Source organism: Aulonocara sp. 'chitande type north' Nkhata Bay, linkage group LG18 (assembly GCF_057382095.1).
Source record: "Aulonocara sp. 'chitande type north' Nkhata Bay isolate Kocher_YH1m ecotype deep benthic linkage group LG18, A_spYH_male_GT1.1, whole genome shotgun sequence".
Classification (NCBI taxonomy): Eukaryota; Metazoa; Chordata; class Actinopteri; order Cichliformes; family Cichlidae; genus Aulonocara; species Aulonocara sp. 'chitande type north' Nkhata Bay.
In genome coordinates this window covers 17,017,056-17,037,919 of record NC_141361.1, presented here as the reverse complement: position 1 = coordinate 17,037,919, position 20,864 = coordinate 17,017,056, and the positions used below count along the sequence as shown (strand labels likewise).

Below are 20,864 nucleotides of genomic sequence, written 5' to 3'. Positions count from 1 at the left end.
AACAGAGCACATCTTCATCTATCATCTGTCTGTGTCTCTCATTTCCTTTCCTCTTGTCTTCATCCTTCCTGAAGTTCATATTCACCGCATTATCAAGTACTGGAGAAAAGTGTATCCTCTACTCACAGCTAATTCTCTTGGATTCACAGATTTAGAGAATCCAGTGCTTTACTGGAATTATCTGATTTTATTTATATGCATTGTTGATAGTTTAGTAGCTCTAGGGTGTTAAAAAACACCACATCTGGGAATGACATGTTGAGTAAGCATATGCCCTCATAGTCATGATGTCTGGAAGCTCTGCACAGAACTGATCTCTGATCTCTCATCATCCATCATCCCATTCACCCTCAGAGCATGTGCGAATCATTCGAGAACTCTGCGACATTACTGTGACCACTGGGAAAGACGCCGTCTTTGAGGTTGAGCTGTCACACTCTGGTGTCACCAATGGGGAATGGTGGCTTTCAGACAACCTGCTTCAAAATAATGATCTGAATCAAATGAGCATTATAGGGAGAGTGCACCGCTTGGTCCTCAAGATGGTAACCACGGATGAATCTGGAGATGTTGCCTTCGTGGTGGGAGAAGAGAAGAGTGTGGCCTGTCTTCTGGTGGAGGAGAAACCCAAAGGTAAAGGAGATGAGAGTTTTCACCCTCAGAGCCATTTTCATCAAAAACCACAAATTATTATTATTCTTTTTCAAATCCACTGGCATTTCACATTTTTTGTATTTTCATTAAATATATTTTATAGTATTTATTAATTTTAAAGGGCTGATAGAGGTACTTTAGCTCAACAAAGCAATACTACTGTAAATTGTATGTTTTAAAACTGGGTAGTTTCAGATATATATAATGTAGTTCTGCAGCATAGTTATTATTGTGACTGTATTTCCCATTTGGTGAGGTAATACATTTCTTACATTAGTCTTTGGTGCCCAGCCGTTAAATTCTGTATGTAATTTTCATCCCTGTGCTTGTTTATTAGTCTAGCTGGACATGGATTTAAAGTAAATTTGACTGCTTGCTAGAAACATACAAACACAACACAATAATTCTACGTTTTTTTAAATTGTCATATTATTTTATGTATAATTTGTGTTACAGTAGTGCACAGAAATCAAGAATGAAAGCATAATGCCAGTGCAGAATGGAAAAGGTTGCATATAAATGCTACTTGTCCTGTATTTGCAGTGCTAATATTAGAGAAGCCACACAACACTGTTGCATTAGAAGGTGAAACGGTCACTTTGGCCTGCACCATCTCTGACCCCAGTGGTAAGGTTACATGGATCAAAAACAATGTGGCCCTCCAAGCAGGTCTCAAGTATGACCTAAAGAAGAATGCAGCATTTCATCAGCTTCGTATTCACAACCTGGTGGCTGAGGACGCCGGAACGTATACCTGCGACACTGGGGATGCACAGTGTGATGTCACGCTGACTGTGGAAGGTAAAAACATTGGATTGAAATGGACAACTAAAATATTCTTGAACGTCCACCTCCTTCAACCACCCAGTATAGTCTGAAGCCCTCAGGGATGTTTCTCTCATCATCTCCACTATTTGACATCGAACTTGCCATCTCAATATGTTATATCAACTTTTCTTACTTTAAACTCTCACCAGGTGCCCCAGTCTTCTTCCAGACAGAGCTCAAGAACCAGGATGCCATAGAGGGTGATGATATTACTCTGCACTGTGAGCTCTCTAAGCCGTGTGTTTGTGTTGAGTGGAGGAAAGGAGGATTAGTCCTCCGGCCTGGTAAGAAGTATGAGATGAGACAGTCAGGGTGTATTCAAGAGCTCTGTATATGGAATCTGGAGCCTGATGACAGTGGCTACTACACCTGCGATGCAGGAGACCAGCTCACTACAGCTTCTTTAGCAGTGCAAGGTAGCCTCCCATTCAGTACTGTTGCAGTTTTTCTTAATTGTGAAACTTCTATCTGGCTCATATGTTGTGTGTTTTTTGTTTAGAGTTGGCATTATGATGATTATGAGTACATTTAAGGCTCAATGTATTCATATTTTCCACTCAACAGCAAAAGAAGTCTTCATTGTTTCTGGCCTTAAGTCCACCGATGTTTTTGTTGGCGAATGGGCAACTTTCTCCTGCCAGCTCTCTGGTAAAGCCCACGGCAAGGTGCAGTGGTGGCTGGATGGCAGCTTGTTGGAGAACAGCCCCTTTAGTGAGATAGGGCTGGCCCAGGGCCACATCCACACACTCACCTTAAAGAACCTGGCCACAGATGACTCTGGCACTGTCACCTTCAAAGCTGGCAGTTTAACATCAACAGCCAAGCTCTTGGTCAAAGGTATCATGAAAATGTTAACTGCAGACTGAGATAAGCTTTTTCCCAGAGACTGAGATAAAACAGTCTCTTTTAGTCTTATACAATCTCTAAGGATCCTGCAGTGTTTTAATTCTACATTTAAAATCTTAATGGGTCAATTTTCCTACTTCAGTATTCCTTATTATTTTGAATTAAATAGTAGAAGCAGGAAACTAATATATTTATGTTTTCTATCTAATAACTGGCATTTACTACAAAAAAATGTGCCATTCTTAGTGAAGAATATGGGGTTATATACTATGAAATATAATCATATTTCATATATAATCATATTTTTTACTGCAGGGTTCCATCCAGCTATTTGACATATTAGTGCTCCATCATGCATGAGAAGCAGTAGTTTGCATTTCATTAATAATAAGAAGTTATGTTTTATGCAATATGCTTTGATATAATCTAAAAAATACAACTGGGTGCAGCACCACAGTAAAGCTTTAGGAACCTTTTCGACTCAATTAACTAGTATTAAAAATGCTGCTCTTCTTTTGAATGTAGGGCTGCTGAAATGATGAAAAATAATAATCACGGTTATGTTTCTCACTTTGAAACACAATCAGATTTACTAATTTTGTGGAGCATTGTTATACCTTAAGAAGTACTTTCTGATGCATCATCATTGACGTGTAAACAATGAGTATAATTACACAATAGTGAAAAGGACAACTAGAGAGCAACTTGCAATGGGATCACACAAGCCCCCACACCTGGTCTGACTAAATCTAGCAACGTTGTGACAGTTTTGTTGATAAAATCCTTTACAAACGGATATAAACACTAGTTTTCTAATGATGCTAGCCTTATATTGTTCACATTCAAGCTACAGTAGACAGACCTCACTTTGAGCCTGGTGTAAAACAGAACACAAAAGGATTGATTCAGAGTGATGCTCTGGTCTAAAACCTCTCCCAAGGAGGTGATGTTTTTAGAGGCATTAGTGTGCATGTGTGTTTCCTACAAGGTCAGTAGATCAATCTGAGGGTTAAAGTGACAATAATGATATATATGGAGGTATTTAAAACTATGTTTCTTACTGCCATCATTTGTATTGTCAGTATATGGGCATGTGTGTGCATTGAGTTCTTCTTCAAGATAAAATAATGTTGAAACTTAATAATGATAATAATGTATTTTATCTTTAAAAGTATGCTTTAAATTTTACTGCCTTTGTTTGTATTGACAACATTTGGGAAATAATACTGGTATATGGGGATAAAATTTTTTAAATACAACATTATAGTTTGCATCCAAATATCATCTGAAATTTGAAAAATTATTCTCAAAATTATATCAAGTGTGTTAAAAGGATTTTAACAAGGGAGGTGTCCAAAAGTACTTCTAGAAAACAAAATGAATATATACAACATACAGTACTACTCTCTTGAAAAGTAAATACTGCCCAGGTTTGGACTCTCGGAGTGCTTCTTATTAGTTTAGTCTTCATTGTGAGTCCCTTGTGGTTTAGTCAGTCTAGCTATCAGGCTAGCTGACCTTTTGGCTGGTGGGTGGTGTTTCTGGTCCACATCCTGTGACTTTTTGTGTTTGATTTTCCTGCTTTAACATCTTGCCGGTTTTTTCATGCTCAATTTAAGGTTATATGCCCAGATTCAAGCTTTAATTACACTCGTATCTATACAGTATACTATTATCCATATTCTGACTGCAAATGTTGTAGCCAAACAGCTATTAAAGTTGTAAGCAGCTCCTTTTAACCATGCCTTCAACAACAGGGAAGGGAAGACCAATTAATACAAGAATGCTGAAAACAAGCATCATCAATCTGGGATTTCTTCATTCATTTTAAGCTTTTTTTAAGCATGATCGTGATTATTACAATGTTAACCTGCAGCCCTAACTGTAAGTATCCCTCAGTAATATAAATAAGAAGCCTGTCTTATTTGATGTTTGGATTCAGTAAAAAAAACAAACATAATCTAGATCTGGCTTCCGCCATGTTAAAGTTCACAGATGGTGAACCAGAATATTGAAATGCTTGAAAGAAAGTGCTGCTCCACCCATCCATACAGGCCGGCTGCTCTCAAATAGTCATGCTCTATTCATCTCCTCTGTCCCATCCTACCAAACCCTTCTTCTAACCTTCCAGCATTAAAATCTCTAACTCTTGTAGATACACTTTGAGTTTGGCATTTCTATCTACTATCACTCCCTTCTTCTCTATGAGCTGCCAGTAAGTCTTGACCCTTGGTTGTGAACTTTGACTGTTGGACTTTTTGACCCCCTGAGAGCTTATGTAGGTTAATGCATTGGACGATTTGAAAATACATAAAAATATACATAGAGTATTGGTACCTTACAATCAGTAATTTCAAAATAGTATCACTCACATATTTACACTCAGACATGCTTTTGGGGGTTATAAAGCTCTTATGTCAGTCGGCATGGCCCGCTTTTATCCTTACATCTCATGGCCAGGATTTGATCCTATGATCCCCTGACCCCAACCTCAGATCCCACAGTTGAAGTGGTGAGCGAGATGGAGGACCTTCGGGTGGTTGAAAACCAGCCGGCTGAGTTCATCTGCCAGTACTCAAGACCAGTGAAGGCTCAGTGGAAGAAAGATGGGCAGCCTTTGCAGCCTGATGGCCGAAGGGTGGTAGTGGAGCAGGACTGGAATGTGGCTCGCTTGTACATTAGCCATGTGTCTGCTGAGGACAGGGGCACATACTCCTGTGAGGCAGAGGGGACCTGCGTGGTCGCTTCACTTCATGTGGAAGGTGAGCTTCCCTCCACATGGAAAAAGCACCAGGCTTTAGGGGATCTTCTCTGCTTCTTCCCAGAAAAACGTCTTTGGAAAAAAAAACCCAAAACAGGCCTTTTACTCATCATCACAGCATTTTTGCTCTTGGTTGACAAAGGCTTAACTATTTTACTTTTGTCTTTGAGAACTGCAGTCCTTTTATAATCTATTATAATTAAGTTACCATGGTTTCTTGCTTTCTACAGCCAAACCCATTACCATTGTTCAGGGCCTGGAGAATGTGGACACTTTTGATGGAGGCGAAGCGCTCTTTGAGTGTGCCCTGTCTCGTCCTGAGAGCAAAAACTGCCAGTGGCTCCTTGATGGTAAACCACTGAAAGAATCCCCGAATGCTGAGGTTGTATCATTCGAGAGCGGTCGTCGCCATCTGCTCCTGCTGAAAGAGCTGCGCGTCAAAGACAGTTGCACGGTGACTTTCAGAGCTGGCGCAGCGTCCACATCTGCCCAGCTCACTGTTAAAGGTAAGTCATCAAAATGAAGACTGTACAACAGTGAAGTTGTAGTAATATTATGATCTTGACTTTAGTCAGCTGTGAATTACGACTTTTTTGTGGATTTTTCCCATGTAAGGTTGGCAGTTGGCCATTGTGAAGGGTTTGGAGGACAGAGTGGCTGCAGTGGGGGAGAAAGTCGAGTTCTGTGTTGAGCTCACGGAGGTGGTCCCTACGACAGAAGTGGTCTGGTATGCTAATGGAGTTGAGCTGAAGCCCAGTGACCTCTGGGCTATGAGGGCCGATGGTCGGTCTTACCGCCTTGTCCTGAGACAGGCGCCTCTTTTGCCCCAGCAGGAAATTACATTTGCTGCCAGAGATGCTATCTCTCTGGCCAAGCTCACCATCATCAGTAAGTGTTTAATGTCTATGTCTATGTCTATGAAAAGATTAACAAATATCCCTGTGTCTGATGTGGGCCTGTCTGATCATTACTGTGTTTTCTTTGAAAGTAAAATCTCAGCCCACACAAATATATCAACAACAGTGATCACAAAACGGTGTATAACTGAACACAGTAGTGCAATTTTTAACCAGGTCTTCCCATTAACACCTGACCTGCCCAGAGGGTCAGTCAATGAGCTCGTCAATAGCTTCAATGCTAACATGTTAAATGTAATGGACACTATTGCTCCCATTAAGGTGAAGGTTATCTCTGGAAGGAAAAAGTCTCCATGGAGAAACTCCACACTGGTGAAAAAAGAAAAAAGAGAGTGTAGGAAAGCTGAGCGCAGATGGAGAAAAACAAACCTCCAGGTTCATTATGACATTTATAAAGAGAAACTTCACAATTATAATTTACAACTGAGGAATGCAAGGAGGTCCTACTTCTCTGACATCATCACTAAAAACAGCCATAATGCTCGGGTCTTATTTTCTACAGTTGACAGGCTAACAAACCCTCCTGTGTCAGTGGCAGCTGAACTTCATTCGACCATGGCCTGCAATGACTTTGCCAAATTCTTCACTGAAAAAATCCAAAAAATTAGACAAGCAATTGGTACATCAACAGCAGATCCAGGATATGTACTGTGTCCACCAAAAAACTGTTTAAACACCATGAAACAGTTTCAACCTATTAACAGCAAAGACCTGGAGGACATCTTAGGTCAACTGAACTCCTCCTCCTGCTGTTTAGATGTCCTGCCAACAAGTTTTTTCAAAAAGGTCTCAAAGACTTTAGAGTCAGACCTGTTACAGATCGTCAACTTTTCTTTATTATCAGGTGTGTTTCCAGAATCACTAAAAACTGCTGTAATCAAACCTATACTGAAAAAGGACAATCTTGACAAGACACAAATGAACAACTACAGGCCGATCTCAAATCTCCCGTTTTTAAGTAAGATCATTGAAAAAGCAGTTTCTCAACAGCTCAGTTACTTCTTAAAACAGAATAATTGCTACGATGCCTTCCAGTCAGGTTTTAGACAGAACCACAGCACTGAAACTGCTCTGACCAAAGTGTTTAATGACATATGTCTGAATACAGACAGTGGAAAAATGTCAGTCCTAGTTTTACTGGATCTCAGTGCAGCATTTGATACAGTTGACCACAACATATTACTCAAACGACTGGAGAACTGGACAGGTCTTTCAGGAACTGTACTAAACTGGTTCAAAACATACTTAGAAAACAGGAAATACTTTGTATCAATAGGTAACTTCACATCTGAGCAGACAAGTATCACATGTGGAGTTCCCCAAGGTTCCATCTTGGGACCCCTTCTGTTTAACATCTACATGCTCCCACTGGCACAGATTATAAACAACAACAAAATAAACTATCACAGCTATGCAGATGACACACAAATATATATCACAATGTCACCAGGAGACCGAGGCCCTGTACAGGCTCTTGGTAAATGCATTGAGGAAATCAATGACTGGTTGTGCCACAATTTTCTCCAGCTAAACAAAAACAAAACTGAGGTAATAGTCTTTGGCGCCAAAGAAAAACGATTACAGGTCACCAGAGAACTTCAATCTATACATCTAAAAACCACAAACCAGGCGAGAAATTTGGGTGTAGTGATGGATGCAGACCTAAACTTAGAAAAACACATTAAGACAATAACAAAGTCAGCTTACTATCACCTCAAGAATATATCAAGGATAAAAGATCTGATGTCTCAACAGGACCTGGAAAAACTAGTCCATGCATTCATCTTTAGTAGGCTTGATTACTGTAACAGCATCTTTACAGGTCTACCTAAAAAATCAGTCAGACAACTACAGCTCATTCAGAACTCTGCTGCTCGAGTCCTCACTAAGACCAAAAAAGTGGACCACATCAGTCCAGCTCTGAGGTCCTTACACTGGCTGCCTGTCCGTCAGAGGATAGACTTTAAAGTTCTGATGCTGGCCTATAAAGCTCTGAATGGTTTAGGACCAAAATACATCAATGACCTCCTGACCCAGTATGAACCTTCCAGATCCCTCAGGTCATCTGGATCCGGTCTTTTATCAGTTCCCAGAGTCAGAACCAGACACGGAGAAGCTGCATTCAGCTTTTATGCTCCTTATATCTGGAACAAACTCCCAGAAAGCCTCAGATCAGCTGAAACACTCAGTTTATTTAAATCCAGGTTGAAGACTCACCTGTTCTCAGCTGCATTTGAATAAAGCACCAAATCCACACTTTAAGCTTAAATTTCAAAACTTACATTTAACTACTGATTTTATCTACTGTTCTGATTTTATCTGTTTTGATTTTATATACTGTTTTGTTTGTTTGTTTGTTTGTTTGTTTGTTAATTAGTTAGTTAGTTTATTTGCTTGTTTTAATCAATTTTAAATCATGCTTTTTATTTGTTCTTGTTTCTAATGTCTCTGTAAAGCACTTTGAATCACCTTGTTGTTGAATTGTGCTATACAAATAAACTTGCCTTGCCTTGCCTTGCCTTGCCTTGCCTTTAAACCTGTATATAGAGTTTACTCCAATTTTTTGTAATTCTGAGTTTCAACCAGGGAGCGCAGAACCAGAATTAAAATTTTGGACAATTCAGGGTATAGTAGGAAGCTAAGGTAATAAAAATCTTTTGAAGAAGTATTGAGCAGGTATGGCATACCATCAAAGCTTCTTCTTAATACCTCCAACTGTGAAGTTTTATATTAGCTAGGCAGTTCAGTAGTAGTTTGAAGCTCTCTTCTTTATCCACACTCACAAAGGGGAGGTCTTGCTCCTCCCCTTTGTGAGTGTGGACGCTTCATCTCTTTGCTCTTGAATGCTTTGCTTCTTATATTGATTTTTATTGATTTTTATGCTGATTTTTTCCCTTTTTTCCGTGTGAGCTTACCTGCGATAACTTCTGGACACTTGTAGATCATTAGGACTAGAGTGTTCTTAACAGAAACAGCAACATTTTATGGTTACCTTGTCCTCAGCGCTCCGTGTGTCTGTGGCCTAGACACAGCTGAAGCCTGATTACAGCGTCTGAGCACCGAGCAGCCTCAATAGCCTGGAAAGGTGCTAACCGCTAGGCTAACTAGCAACAAGATGCCTTCCCTCTCCACAGATGACTACCACAGCCTCCTGCAGAAGATTGCAGTACTGGAGACAAAAATTCATCGCTTAGAAGTAAACGTGGAGGTAAATGGACTGTGTGGAAATGAAACAACCTTGCCTTTGATTCAAAACAATGGCGATGAGCAAGCTAGTACACAGCTAAGGAGCACAGATAACATGACCAAGAAAGTAGACTCTGTGCATTATTATAAATCCTCAAGTGATAATCCCCCCTTAGACTGTCTTGGTGCAAAACCAAGACATAAATCATGTCTCCTGGAAGGGGGAGGACGTATCACAGGCAGGGCACAGCGAGCTGAAATCTCTGAAACCGACTGGCCTTCACTTCCTACGAGACAGAGAAGCTCTTCTACCCCTGTATACGGGAGGAAACAGGACTGGACAACCGTGAATAGGAAGGTTAACAACAAACCTCCAAAACAACTGAATGTGAAACTGCAGAACAGATTTGCTCCACTATCAAAGGACCCTGGATCTATATCGGACAACCATCCATCTAAAAGCAGCGAAATAAGGTCTGAAAATCTGTTGAAAAGTGAAAGGCCACAGGGAAAGCTAAAGGCTAGGCCTGAAACTCTGATTGTGGGTGACTCTGCCGTAAAGGATGTACAAAGGATGTGCGGTAAGAACACTAAAGTCCTCTGCTTTCCTAACGATATGGTCAACAACCTGAAGGAGAGAATTCTTCAAATTGCAGATGAATATCCAACTGTGACAAACATTGTTCTGCATACAGGGTCAAACGATGTGTCCAAACAACAGTCGGAGGTTCTGAAACGGGACTTTACTGGATTATTAAATACTGTAAACTCTCTGAATGCAGCTGTATTCATCAGTGGACCTGTACCGCCGGTCAGAGGAGGAGACGAGAGATTCAGCAGGTTGTTTACACTGAATAAATGGCTTATATCAGCATGTGCTGACCACTCAGTGCATTTTATCGACAACTTTAATATTTTTTGGGAACGCAGGCATCTGTTCAAAGCAAATGGATTTAATTTTAACAAGTCAGGGGTGAAACTGTTCACCTCCAACTTGTTTTATTCCATACGTCATCCATCCGTGCTTGGTGCCAAGGCTGAGATAAACGAGGAGTTATCTCATAAAGAGGAACAAACAGTACTCCAAGAACAGACAAAGCCCAGCAGAAACCTTGAGGAGGAGCTCCATTTGCCCCCACCCGGGAAGAGCCTCAGAAAGGAGAGACATCCATGGCATCTGAGGAAGAGCCTCAGAAAGGAGAGACATCTAAGGCAAGAAGAGGGGTCCCTATTTGCCTCCAACTCTCTCAACAACACCAACGACCAGGACAAGGGACCACGACCTTCCCCAGTCCCCCAAACCCCTGACAGGCCATCACCCTCCTCCCCCTCCCTTTCTCCCTCCTCCCCACACCTGAAATTCACTGAGGAGATGATGGAGCGGGTCAATGCTGGGCTCAGATCTACCCCCCGTCCCAATCCCTTTTTGTCCCCCATGTGTTTCCAGAATCACTAAAAACTGCTGTAATCAAACCTATACTGAAAAAGGACAATCTTGACAAGACACAAATGAACAACTACAGGCCGATCTCAAATCTCCCGTTTTTAAGTAAGATCATTGAAAAAGCAGTTTCTCAACAGCTCAGTTACTTCTTAAAACAGAATAATTGCTACGATGCCTTCCAGTCAGGTTTTAGACAGAACCACAGCACTGAAACCGCTCTGACCAAAGTGTTTAATGACATATGTCTGAATACAGACAGTGGAAAAATGTCAGTCCTAGTTTTACTGGATCTCAGTGCAGCATTTGATACAGTTGACCACAACATATTACTCAAACGACTGGAGAACTGGACAGGTCTTTCAGGAACTGTACTAAACTGGTTCAAAACATACGTAGAAAACAGGAAATACTTTGTATCAATAGGTAACTTCACATCTGAGCAGACAAGTATCACATGTGGAGTTCCCCAAGGTTCCATCTTGGGACCCCTTCTGTTTAACATCTACATGCTCCCACTGGCACAGATTATAAACAACAACAAAATAAACTATCACAGCTATGCAGATGACACACAAATATATATCACAATGTCACCAGGAGACCGAGGCCCTGTACAGGCTCTTGGTAAATGCATTGAGGAAATCAATGACTGGTTGTGCCACAATTTTCTCCAGCTAAACAAAAACAAAACTGAGGTAATAGTCTTTGGCGCCAAAGAAAAACGATTACAGGTCACCAGAGAACTTCAATCTATACATCTAAAAACCACAAACCAGGCGAGAAATTTGGGTGTAGTGATGGATGCAGACCTAAACTTAGAAAAACACATTAAGACAATAACAAAGTCAGCTTACTATCACCTCAAGAATATATCAAGGATAAAAGATCTGATGTCTCAACAGGACCTGGAAAAACTAGTCCATGCATTCATCTTTAGTAGGCTTGATTACTGTAACAGCATCTTTACAGGTCTACCTAAAAAATCAGTCAGACAACTACAGCTCATTCAGAACTCTGCTGCTCGAGTCCTCACTAAGACCAAAAAAGTGGACCACATCAGTCCAGCTCTGAGGTCCTTACACTGGCTGCCTGTCCGTCAGAGGATAGACTTTAAAGTTCTGATGCTGGCCTATAAAGCTCTGAATGGTTTAGGACCAAAATACATCAATGACCTCCTGACCCAGTATGAACCATCCAGATCCCTCAGGTCATCTGGATCCGGTCTTTTATCAGTTCCCAGAGTCAGAACCAGACACGGAGAAGCTGCATTCAGCTTTTATGCTCCTTATATCTGGAACAAACTCCCAGAAAGCCTCAGATCAGCTGAAACACTCAGTTTATTTAAATCCAGGTTGAAGACTCACCTGTTCTCAGCTGCATTTGAATAAAGCACCAAATCCACACTTTAAGCTTAAATTTCAAAACTTACATTTTAACTACTGATTTTATCTACTGTTCTGATTTTATCTGTTTTGATCTTATATACTGTTGTTTGTTTGTTTGTTTGTTTGTTAATTAGTTAGTTAGTTTATTTGCTTGTTTTAATCAATTTTAAATCATGCTTTTTATTTGTTCTTGTTTCTAATGTCTCTGTAAAGCACTTTGAATCACCTTGTTGTTGAATTGTGCTATACAAATAAACTTGCCTTGCCTTGCCTTGCCTTGCCTTTATCCACCACTGAAGATTTCACTTTGAAATTTGTACAGTCTAGTGGCCTGGTGTCCGTCTTCAACAACATGTTTGCTAGTAGGTACAACGTGTCATTTCATAACATACTACATGCCACTAGTATGGAGAACAGATTTCAAATATTATGTAAACAAGAAACAGTGGTCAGAAGTGTGGTCTTAAGTTCCAACACAAACTAAAGCAATATAAATGGATAAATAGGCAATGCATTGCTCCAACAAGGCTGTGTTAACGCTAATACTTTCAACATTTGCATTAAATGTAAGAATCTTTGTTCCCACTTTATGTGGGAATGCCCTCTGATCTTTTTGAAAAAGGCTGCTGGAAATATGTAACCAAATTTCTGAGTAATAGATTCCTCTTAATTGTAATTTATGCTTAGTAAATATTTATCCCAGATGGTGCTGTGATCTCTAAGAATATCAGGTCCTTACTTAACTTCTGCTTTTTGGAAGCCAAACAGTACAGAGCTTTCTCTTTGAAGAAGCAGCAAACCTGTGCAAATTTACAGCGGCCTAAGACGTTCTTTAGAAAAGATAAGCTATCTAACAAAAACATGGAAAGTTCTGGAGCATTTGGAACACCTTCAATATAACTTTCATAACAGATTAACACTGTAGAGTATTTGGTTTTTAATTAGTGTTCATAAATATATCCAATGGCGGTTTTTCTTTTTCCCTTCCCCATAGCTGTGCCTGATCCTCCAGAGGATCCGGAGGTCCTCAGTAAGACAAAAAAGTCTGTTACCCTCTCTTGGTTCACACCTTTGCATGATGGAGGAAGTCCCATTCTGGGCTACAGAGTGGAGATCCGAATGGTAGACAGTGCCCTCTGGCTTCCATGTCATTCTGAGCCTGTGCGTAACACCGAATTTGTGGTTGAAAATCTCAGTCCAGGCAGTGCCTACAGGTTTAGAGTGGCAGCCATCAACAGAGCAGGGATAGGGGAGCCTGTTGAGCTGCCTCAGACTGTTCAGCTTGGTGAGTGAATGTACGCTTCACTTAACACAAGTAGCTGCTTTTTTCTGTGATGTTGTGTTTATAATTGCAATTGCAGTTCATGTTTTATGTCACATGGTGATATGAGATCAAGCTTTATGCAACTGCAACATTCTAGCCAAAGATGTAATGCTAGAAACCAAGGAATTTTGATATTTTATAAACTTTAATATCATTTGTTTTTCTTCTCTTCTTGAAACACAGAAGCACCTCCTCTGCCACCGATTACTCCAGGTAGGTCACTGTACGCTGTATATGTGGTACTTTTTGTATTTCTCCACAAGCTCTGCTGTAGCCCTAATGTAGCCCTGCACATAAATGTTAAACGTAAGGATTAAGCACCAATTAAAGAGGGTGTGGTGCTGTATGGACCATAACTGTAACTCCATTGTGGTCATATGTGTAGATGCAAAACAGGAAGTAACTGAGGCACTGGGACAGCCCAGTCTTCCTCCTGAGGCTGCTGAAGAAGGTGATCTCCATGAACTTTGGGAAGCATCAGCCAAGAAACGACGCATGAGTCGGGAGCCAACTCTGGACTCCATCTCTGAACAACCAGAGGAGGATGGCAAAAGGGGTCAGAGCAAATTAGACCAGAATCAGCTTCCACAATCTGAGAAAGTGGAAGTCAAATCAACAGAGAAGGAGCAGGCCATTGTGTCAAAGAAGCAGACAGAAGCCAGCCTGTGCACCAGCTCTGAGGACGAGTCTGTTTCTGGGCGTTCGACGCTTGTTTCCTACCTCAAAAAGAGCAGCAAGACTACTGAGACAGTGACAAAGGAAGCAGATACTCTAGCTACTGAGAGGTTCTTCGCACATTTCCAAATGTCAGAGCAGAAAACTGTGCAGCAGACAGAAGTGAAAACAACTGTAGTTCAGCAAACCCAAGAAAAACACGTGTCTACAGAGGAAACTAGCATCATGGAGATCGGTAAAGAGGATGACCCTGAGCTCAGAGAAGCTGCTGTTAAGATTCAAGCTGCCTTCAAGGGCTACAAGGCCCGCAAGGACATGCGTCCTGTTTTTAAAGAAGTCTTCAAAGACCAGACTAAAGAACCTAATGGCACCATACATCTGGAATGTGTGACAGAAGGTAAACCTGATAAGGTCCGCTGGCTGAAAGATGGAGAACCACTGACGGATGGCAAGCATCATCATATTGATATCTATAATGATGGCACCTGCTCACTGGTCATTACTGCAATCACCACCAAGGACACTGGAGTTTACACATGTGAAGCCACTAACAAGTTTGGGGTAGCTTCTCACAGTGGTAAGGTGACTGTGGGAACGGTAAGAGAATCATCGGGCCGACGGCCGCTTACTGTAGGTTACAGTGCTGACAGTGAGCCTGAGAGCTCCTCCGGAAGTGAGATGGATGAGTCGCTGAGACAGGCAAGCAGACGCCTCCGGCGCCTGTTGCGCACGCGTCTCCCACCAGATGTTGAGGAAGAACCATTTGTCAGTGCAGATGAAGGAGACTTGCGAGCCCCAGACCCACAATCTTACCGTGAAGATGACAATTATATCTACATTCGTTTTGATTCACGGACAGAAGCTGAAGTTGCCTCTATGAGATTTCAGGAGATGTTTACAGTCCATGGGGTTCCTGTGGAGACCACAATCTTACCTGCAGGACCTCACAAAGTGGAGCTGCGAATTAAAAAGATGAGCTACATACAAGATGGTACACAGACGCCCACACAAGATAGACAGCCTCCTGCTTTCATGACTGGAGCTCCAGGTAAGAAGCAGCTTGCTCTCTGTTAATTATAACTTTCTTTATTCTTACACACATTTTGTCTGGTTAGTAATGCACCAAGTTCAATACACCAAGAACAATTTCTATGTAAGGGGTGGGATTTTTATATTTGCTTTCCGTTTGCTCTTGTTGCCAGCTGCACCGGTCTTCTTAACCGAGCTACAAAGTCAGGATGTTCCAGACGGTTATCCAGTCAGCTTTGACTGTGTTGTGATTGGCAAGCCACCTCCCACTGTTCGCTGGTATAAGGATGGCAAGCTGCTGGAGGAGAACGACCATTACATGATCAATGAAGACCAGGAGGGCTGCCACCAACTTATCATCACCACTGTGTTGCCTACTGATATGGGGGTCTATCGCTGCACAGCTGAAAACAGCAGTGGCATTGCATCTACTAAAGCTGAACTCAGGGTTGACAGTAAGTGAACAGATGATACAAGAAACACACGTTTGCTTTTTAAATACCTGTCCTGGGATAATTGACTAGGCAAACTGTACAGCATCTGTACATCTTTAATGACTTAAAAAATGAGAATTTGGTGCACAAATTTGAATTTATTTTGGACACCAAATTCTTGTTTTTTGAAGTCATTGAGATGTATGCTGTACATCATTCCACCCTGGAAAAAGAACAGTTCAAAGAAAGCATGAAATGTGGCGACTGTGGTTCAGAGGGTTGGGAAGCTTATCTTGTAACCAGAAGGTTTGATCCCCAGCTCTATCTCCAGCTCTATCTGTTTTGGACAAGACACAGACCTACTGCCCTACTGATGATGGCCAGAGGGGCCGATGGCGCGATATGGCAGCCTTGCTTCTGTCAGTCTGCTACAGCTGTAGCTTGCCTCCACCAGTGTGTGAATGTGAGAGTGGAATTGTAAAGCGCTTTGAGGGTCTCGAAAAGGCTATATAAATGCAATCCATTATTATTGTTATTATTAAAAGGGCAAAATTACTACAATATTCATGCCCGTAAATGTATGCAAACTTCTGTATAGCTTGTTTTTTTAAAACAGAAGAGAACTTCAGACAAAGTCAGAGCAAAACTAGCATCCAGAATATGTGAGATGGACCTTGAGCCTCCCCTAATATAAAGGCAGGTTTCTCACCCTGCCTTTATATTAAGCAGGGGTAAAAAAACAACAAAAACAAACCCACAAAACCTACAGCTATACAGATGTAGCATTTAACTGAAGCATGAAGCTAATTTCCGAACCATAAATCAACATCTTAGAAAAGCAGAGTCCCTTTACACCTTAAGCATTGTATAAAACTATAATAAAATTCCTCCATCAGTGTCTTGCAGCTCAGATTATGACACTGCTGCTGATGCCACTGAGACGTCTTCTTACGTCAGTGCCAAAGGATACATGTCCAGGTAAATATATTTATGTTTATTTATTTATTTATATGAACTAAACCTTTATATTGAGGCCTTCACATACAGTTATAGATATACTGGAGCTGCTGTGCTTTACTCTCCTCCAACAGGGAAACTGAGACCTTTGAGTCTGTAGCTGAAGATGATCAGCTACCGCAGGTTGTGGAGGAGCTTCATGATGTTCACGTCTGTCCAGGTTCACCTATTGCAAAGATGCAGCTTAAAGTAAAGGGTAAAGTAAAGATTTGTTAATCCATCCCAGTGTTCTAAAAACATTGCATATGATTTAAGAATAATGTTTGTCAAATTTTTGTTGTTTTCCAGGTTTCCCGAAACCCAGAATATACTGGTTCAAAGATGGCCACCCTCTACGACCTTCAGAAAGAATTCATTTGTTAGCAGAGAGAGACGTTCATGGCGTGGAGATCACGGAGGTGAAAAAAGAGGATATGGGGGAGTACTCCGTCTACATCAGCAATGCAGCTGGTTCTGCTTACTCCTCTGCCCGGATGATAGTATTGAGTATGTATACACGTGCCTGAATACAAAATACAAATCTCAAATGAAACGATGAGATACACTTTATACATTTGCAACACTTTTTGCAACAGGTCCTGGGGAGATTTTACCACAAGAGAAAAAGGGTAATTTAACATTTATCCTACAAACCACAGCACAAGTATATGTACTTTCAGTAGACATGTCCATATATTCAAAATGTCACATTATACACTTTATTTTCACAGACCCTAAAGAGCCCCTGGTGCCACCCCGCTTTATTGAAAGGTTCAGCAATAGGAAGGTGAAACAAGGAACAAGCATCACTCTGTCTGTGAAAGTAGAAGGTGCGTTACTACACTTTTCTAGATAAGAAGAAAGTCTAGATTTTGGGCTCTATCTGCCACGCATCATTATTACAAAGTCTCCATAATCACCCTTCTTCTCTCTTAGGATCTCCTACTCCCATGGTCAACTGGCTAAAGGAGGAATCTTTGGAGGATGTCCTGTGGATCAAGCCTGACACTAAAGGATACAAAATAGCAAGCTCTGGGCGCCACCACAGTCTCATCTTGATGGACGTGGGCACAGAGTACACTGGTGCCTACACCTGCATTGCAACAAATAAAGCTGGACAGTCCATCTGCACTGCTCACTTGGAGGTGGATGAGAGTAAGGAGAATAACGTCATCAAGACACTTTATTTTGAAATGACAGGTTAAATGAGTGTCTTCTTATATCAGAAACACTTAGCAGTGCACTTTCCAAACCACCCTTCTGCTTTTTTTCTCCCTCCTCTCTAGCTCCTCAGCCCAAGAAAGAGACAGTGGCTTCAGAGTAAGTTATTTTTGAAACCTTTTGATTGCCTTGCACATAAAAAGATGTCTGTAGTAAGTACATTTAATATAAATGTAAATACATGACAAATTTTAATACTGAAATCCGCTCAGGGTTCTTGGGATTACAGTTAGTCCTCCACAGGAAGATACTAGCAAAGGAAAAGGTAAGACGTACTAGCTAATCATCAGGCCCAGTAATGTTTATTTTTGATAAGATATATAAATGAATAAAAATAAATGTTAAGATATTTATGGTGTTCTTTACTTTTTGCCAACCCTTAAGAGGGCAAAATGCCTTTCCTAGGTGAAGTAGGTTCAGAGGAATTCCTCATGAAACTCACCTCTCAGATCACTGAAATGGTATCAGCCAAGATCACCCAAGGTAAGTGGACCATTATAGCTCTGCATTAAATATTCAGAGACTAATGAGTTCATCGTACTTTATAAAATACAAACCTTTATGTCTATAAGGCATTTCAGAACTGGTCTATTCCGGCTTCAAGTCTGGTTTAAACCAAGATAAATGAATGATTATGCTAGCATTGGACTTTAGCTCCTTCTCAACAAGTCTCATAAACAGTTTAGATTAAAAAGAAAAAACCCAAAAGGTTTCACCTCAAGAGAACATACATTCTCAGGAGAACAAACATTAAATTATATGACTTGAACGATCACAACACCTTCAATCTCTTAAATTACCTTGTGTCTGTAGTTGTACTAAAAATGTGCAGGTTAACTATCCATATTCCCTCTGCAGTGACTGCATTTGGTAGTTACTAATGCTGAAGACTGAAGTATGGATCATAGATTATGTTGCATACAGTGCTTCTGTTGCATTGCTCTGTTATTTTCTTGTCAGGTTTGGTTGAATTCTATGAATTCATTCTGGCTGTTTAAGAAATGTTTAATCTGAATGCTTTAATGCTTAAATACTGAACTGGCTATCACTTTCCTTTGTTTCTGAACACCAAACCTGACCGAGGAATGTTTCTTAGTGCCATGTTAGTGCTTATCTAGTGCACGCTTTAGCTTATTTATGCATTTATGACATAAAATCTCCCATTCCTTCATACAGACATCATTTCCTAACCACCTTTACACCCATTAGTTTATCACTCCCACTAAATAAATACTCATTAAATGATTAATTTGTTATTCAGACAGTTTACAGAATCATGAAGTGCTCCAGTGGATGAAATCTTGGCCCAAATCTGCCAGTATGTATCCCAAGTGCATCAGCATCACAGATACTCTGCAGTTTTCCACTGAAATATTTTCTATCTATTAATAATGACTTTATAAAACAGTTTTCCTTACATTTCCTTTTACATACAAGAAATATTTAGTTATACATACAACAACTCTATTTCAGTGTCAGCTTAATAACAGCTAAGCCATCCCCTTTTATTTCTGTTAGTGCCCTCTATATCTCCTTACTCATCCTCAATGAGTTTCCTCATCCTTTCTCTTGTTACTAAAATAGTTTTTGCAATAACCTATGAAGCTTCTGTATAAGTGGAATACATGCTCACCAAGCAGACATGTATGTGGAGAGCTGAGATAGAAGTGAAGCTGCCTGTTGTCATGATACTAATACAGTAATACATGTTAGAGCATTAGAATGATTAACCACTGTGGATTTCTCCCCTCTGTTTTTGCATCGTAAAAACTATGTCGTTACTTCAGTATACAGAAAAATTCAAATTGACCAGGTAAATACAACACTGGTACACGCTAGCACACAGTTATGGTTTTAAATATATATTTAAGCTGATGGACCTGAGTGAGTGTGGGTACTAATACCTACTGCATAGGTTTAAAGGACAGATTATACTAATTGGACATTTCCGTGCGACTGACCCGTCCTCTTTTGACTTCCTCCTTACTGCTCCAGCTTCATTACGCGTACCAGGTGGTGACAGTGATGATGAGACCAAGACACCTTCTCCATCACCTCATCACGGTCGCTCCCGTCCTCCCTCCCTCATTGCTGACTCCTCCTCTGAGTCTGATGAAGGAGACGCCAGGGGAGAGGTGAGATACAAAAAAATTTCCATTAAGTTCATAATGTTCATAAATTTTTGGCCTTTATATCAGAATTTCATCGATTAAATTCTGACACACCATGGCAGGATACTATATAAAACAAGGAAATGAAAGTTTTAATGGTGCAGTTTATTTGAAGAAATAAAGGGAAATTCAATTAAGTTTTTTTTTTATACATAGACAGGTGTGAATGGTTATCTGTCTCTGTGTGTTAGCCTTGGGGCAGATTGGTATTCTGTCTCTCACCCTCTGACAGCTGGGATAGCTTCCAGTCCCCCTGCAATCCTGTCATTAATACACACACATATATATATTTTTTTTATAGATGTTTGATATCTATGTAGCAACAGCTGATTACAACCCCATCGTGGCGAGCAAAGATTCCATCTCTCTAAAAGAGGGACAGTATGTTGAGGTTTTGGACTCGGCTCACCCGCTCAAGTGGTTAGTTCGGACCAAACCCACCAAAACGACACCATCCCGCCAAGGCTGGGTCTCACCGGCCTACCTGGACAAAAAACTCAAAGTATGTCTCAAGACAATTCCTTCCAGCTCGCCACTGCATGTTGCACGCATTGGGTAATATTTTTTTTAAAAAAATTAAAATTTCTATTACAGCTGTCTGCTGATGCTGGCGATCTTCCAGAAACAAGTGTGGAAGAGGTGTCTGAAGGAGAATACAAGAGAAAATTATTGTAAGTGAAGCATGTTTGTCGTGACAAAGCAAACCAACCAAAGAACCATAACAAACTATTAATTCGTGCTTCTAGCCAACTGATCCAGGAACTGATAAACGGAGAATCAGAGTTTGTCAAGGAGGTGGAATTCTTCACCTCCCATCACCTGAAGCATGCAGACAGTTCTGATGCACCGCCTGACGTCACCAGCCAGAAAGAGGCTATTTTCAGAAACATTGATGATATCAAATCCTTCCATAACAAGTGAGCTCACCTCTTAAATGTTATTTTCAGCCATTTTTTAGTATAATCAGTATGCATCATTCTTATGATTTTCTTT

At 40.7% G+C, this 20,864-nt stretch overlaps 1 protein-coding gene across 1 annotated transcript in view; it reads left to right on the top strand.

The window, feature by feature from the left end:
• obscnb (obscurin, cytoskeletal calmodulin and titin-interacting RhoGEF b) overlaps positions 1-20,864 on the top strand; it is a 65,255-nt gene that overhangs the window by 36,654 nt on the left and 7,737 nt on the right. The window contains exons 46-70 of the mRNA XM_086273535.1: positions 355-633; positions 1,198-1,455; positions 1,632-1,898; positions 2,047-2,319; positions 4,824-5,090; positions 5,320-5,595; positions 5,705-5,977; positions 13,016-13,306; positions 13,529-13,558; positions 13,731-15,068; positions 15,223-15,504; positions 16,380-16,461; positions 16,575-16,696; positions 16,789-16,986; positions 17,076-17,108; positions 17,211-17,309; positions 17,416-17,634; positions 17,766-17,799; positions 17,913-17,965; positions 18,085-18,183; positions 18,962-19,018; positions 19,696-19,835; positions 20,173-20,373; positions 20,466-20,542; positions 20,618-20,788. Coding sequence (XP_086129661.1) covers positions 355-633; positions 1,198-1,455; positions 1,632-1,898; positions 2,047-2,319; positions 4,824-5,090; positions 5,320-5,595; positions 5,705-5,977; positions 13,016-13,306; positions 13,529-13,558; positions 13,731-15,068; positions 15,223-15,504; positions 16,380-16,461; positions 16,575-16,696; positions 16,789-16,986; positions 17,076-17,108; positions 17,211-17,309; positions 17,416-17,634; positions 17,766-17,799; positions 17,913-17,965; positions 18,085-18,183; positions 18,962-19,018; positions 19,696-19,835; positions 20,173-20,373; positions 20,466-20,542; positions 20,618-20,788 — 5,419 coding nt within the window. The remainder of the gene's footprint in view (positions 1-354; positions 634-1,197; positions 1,456-1,631; positions 1,899-2,046; positions 2,320-4,823; positions 5,091-5,319; positions 5,596-5,704; positions 5,978-13,015; positions 13,307-13,528; positions 13,559-13,730; positions 15,069-15,222; positions 15,505-16,379; positions 16,462-16,574; positions 16,697-16,788; positions 16,987-17,075; positions 17,109-17,210; positions 17,310-17,415; positions 17,635-17,765; positions 17,800-17,912; positions 17,966-18,084; positions 18,184-18,961; positions 19,019-19,695; positions 19,836-20,172; positions 20,374-20,465; positions 20,543-20,617; positions 20,789-20,864) is intronic.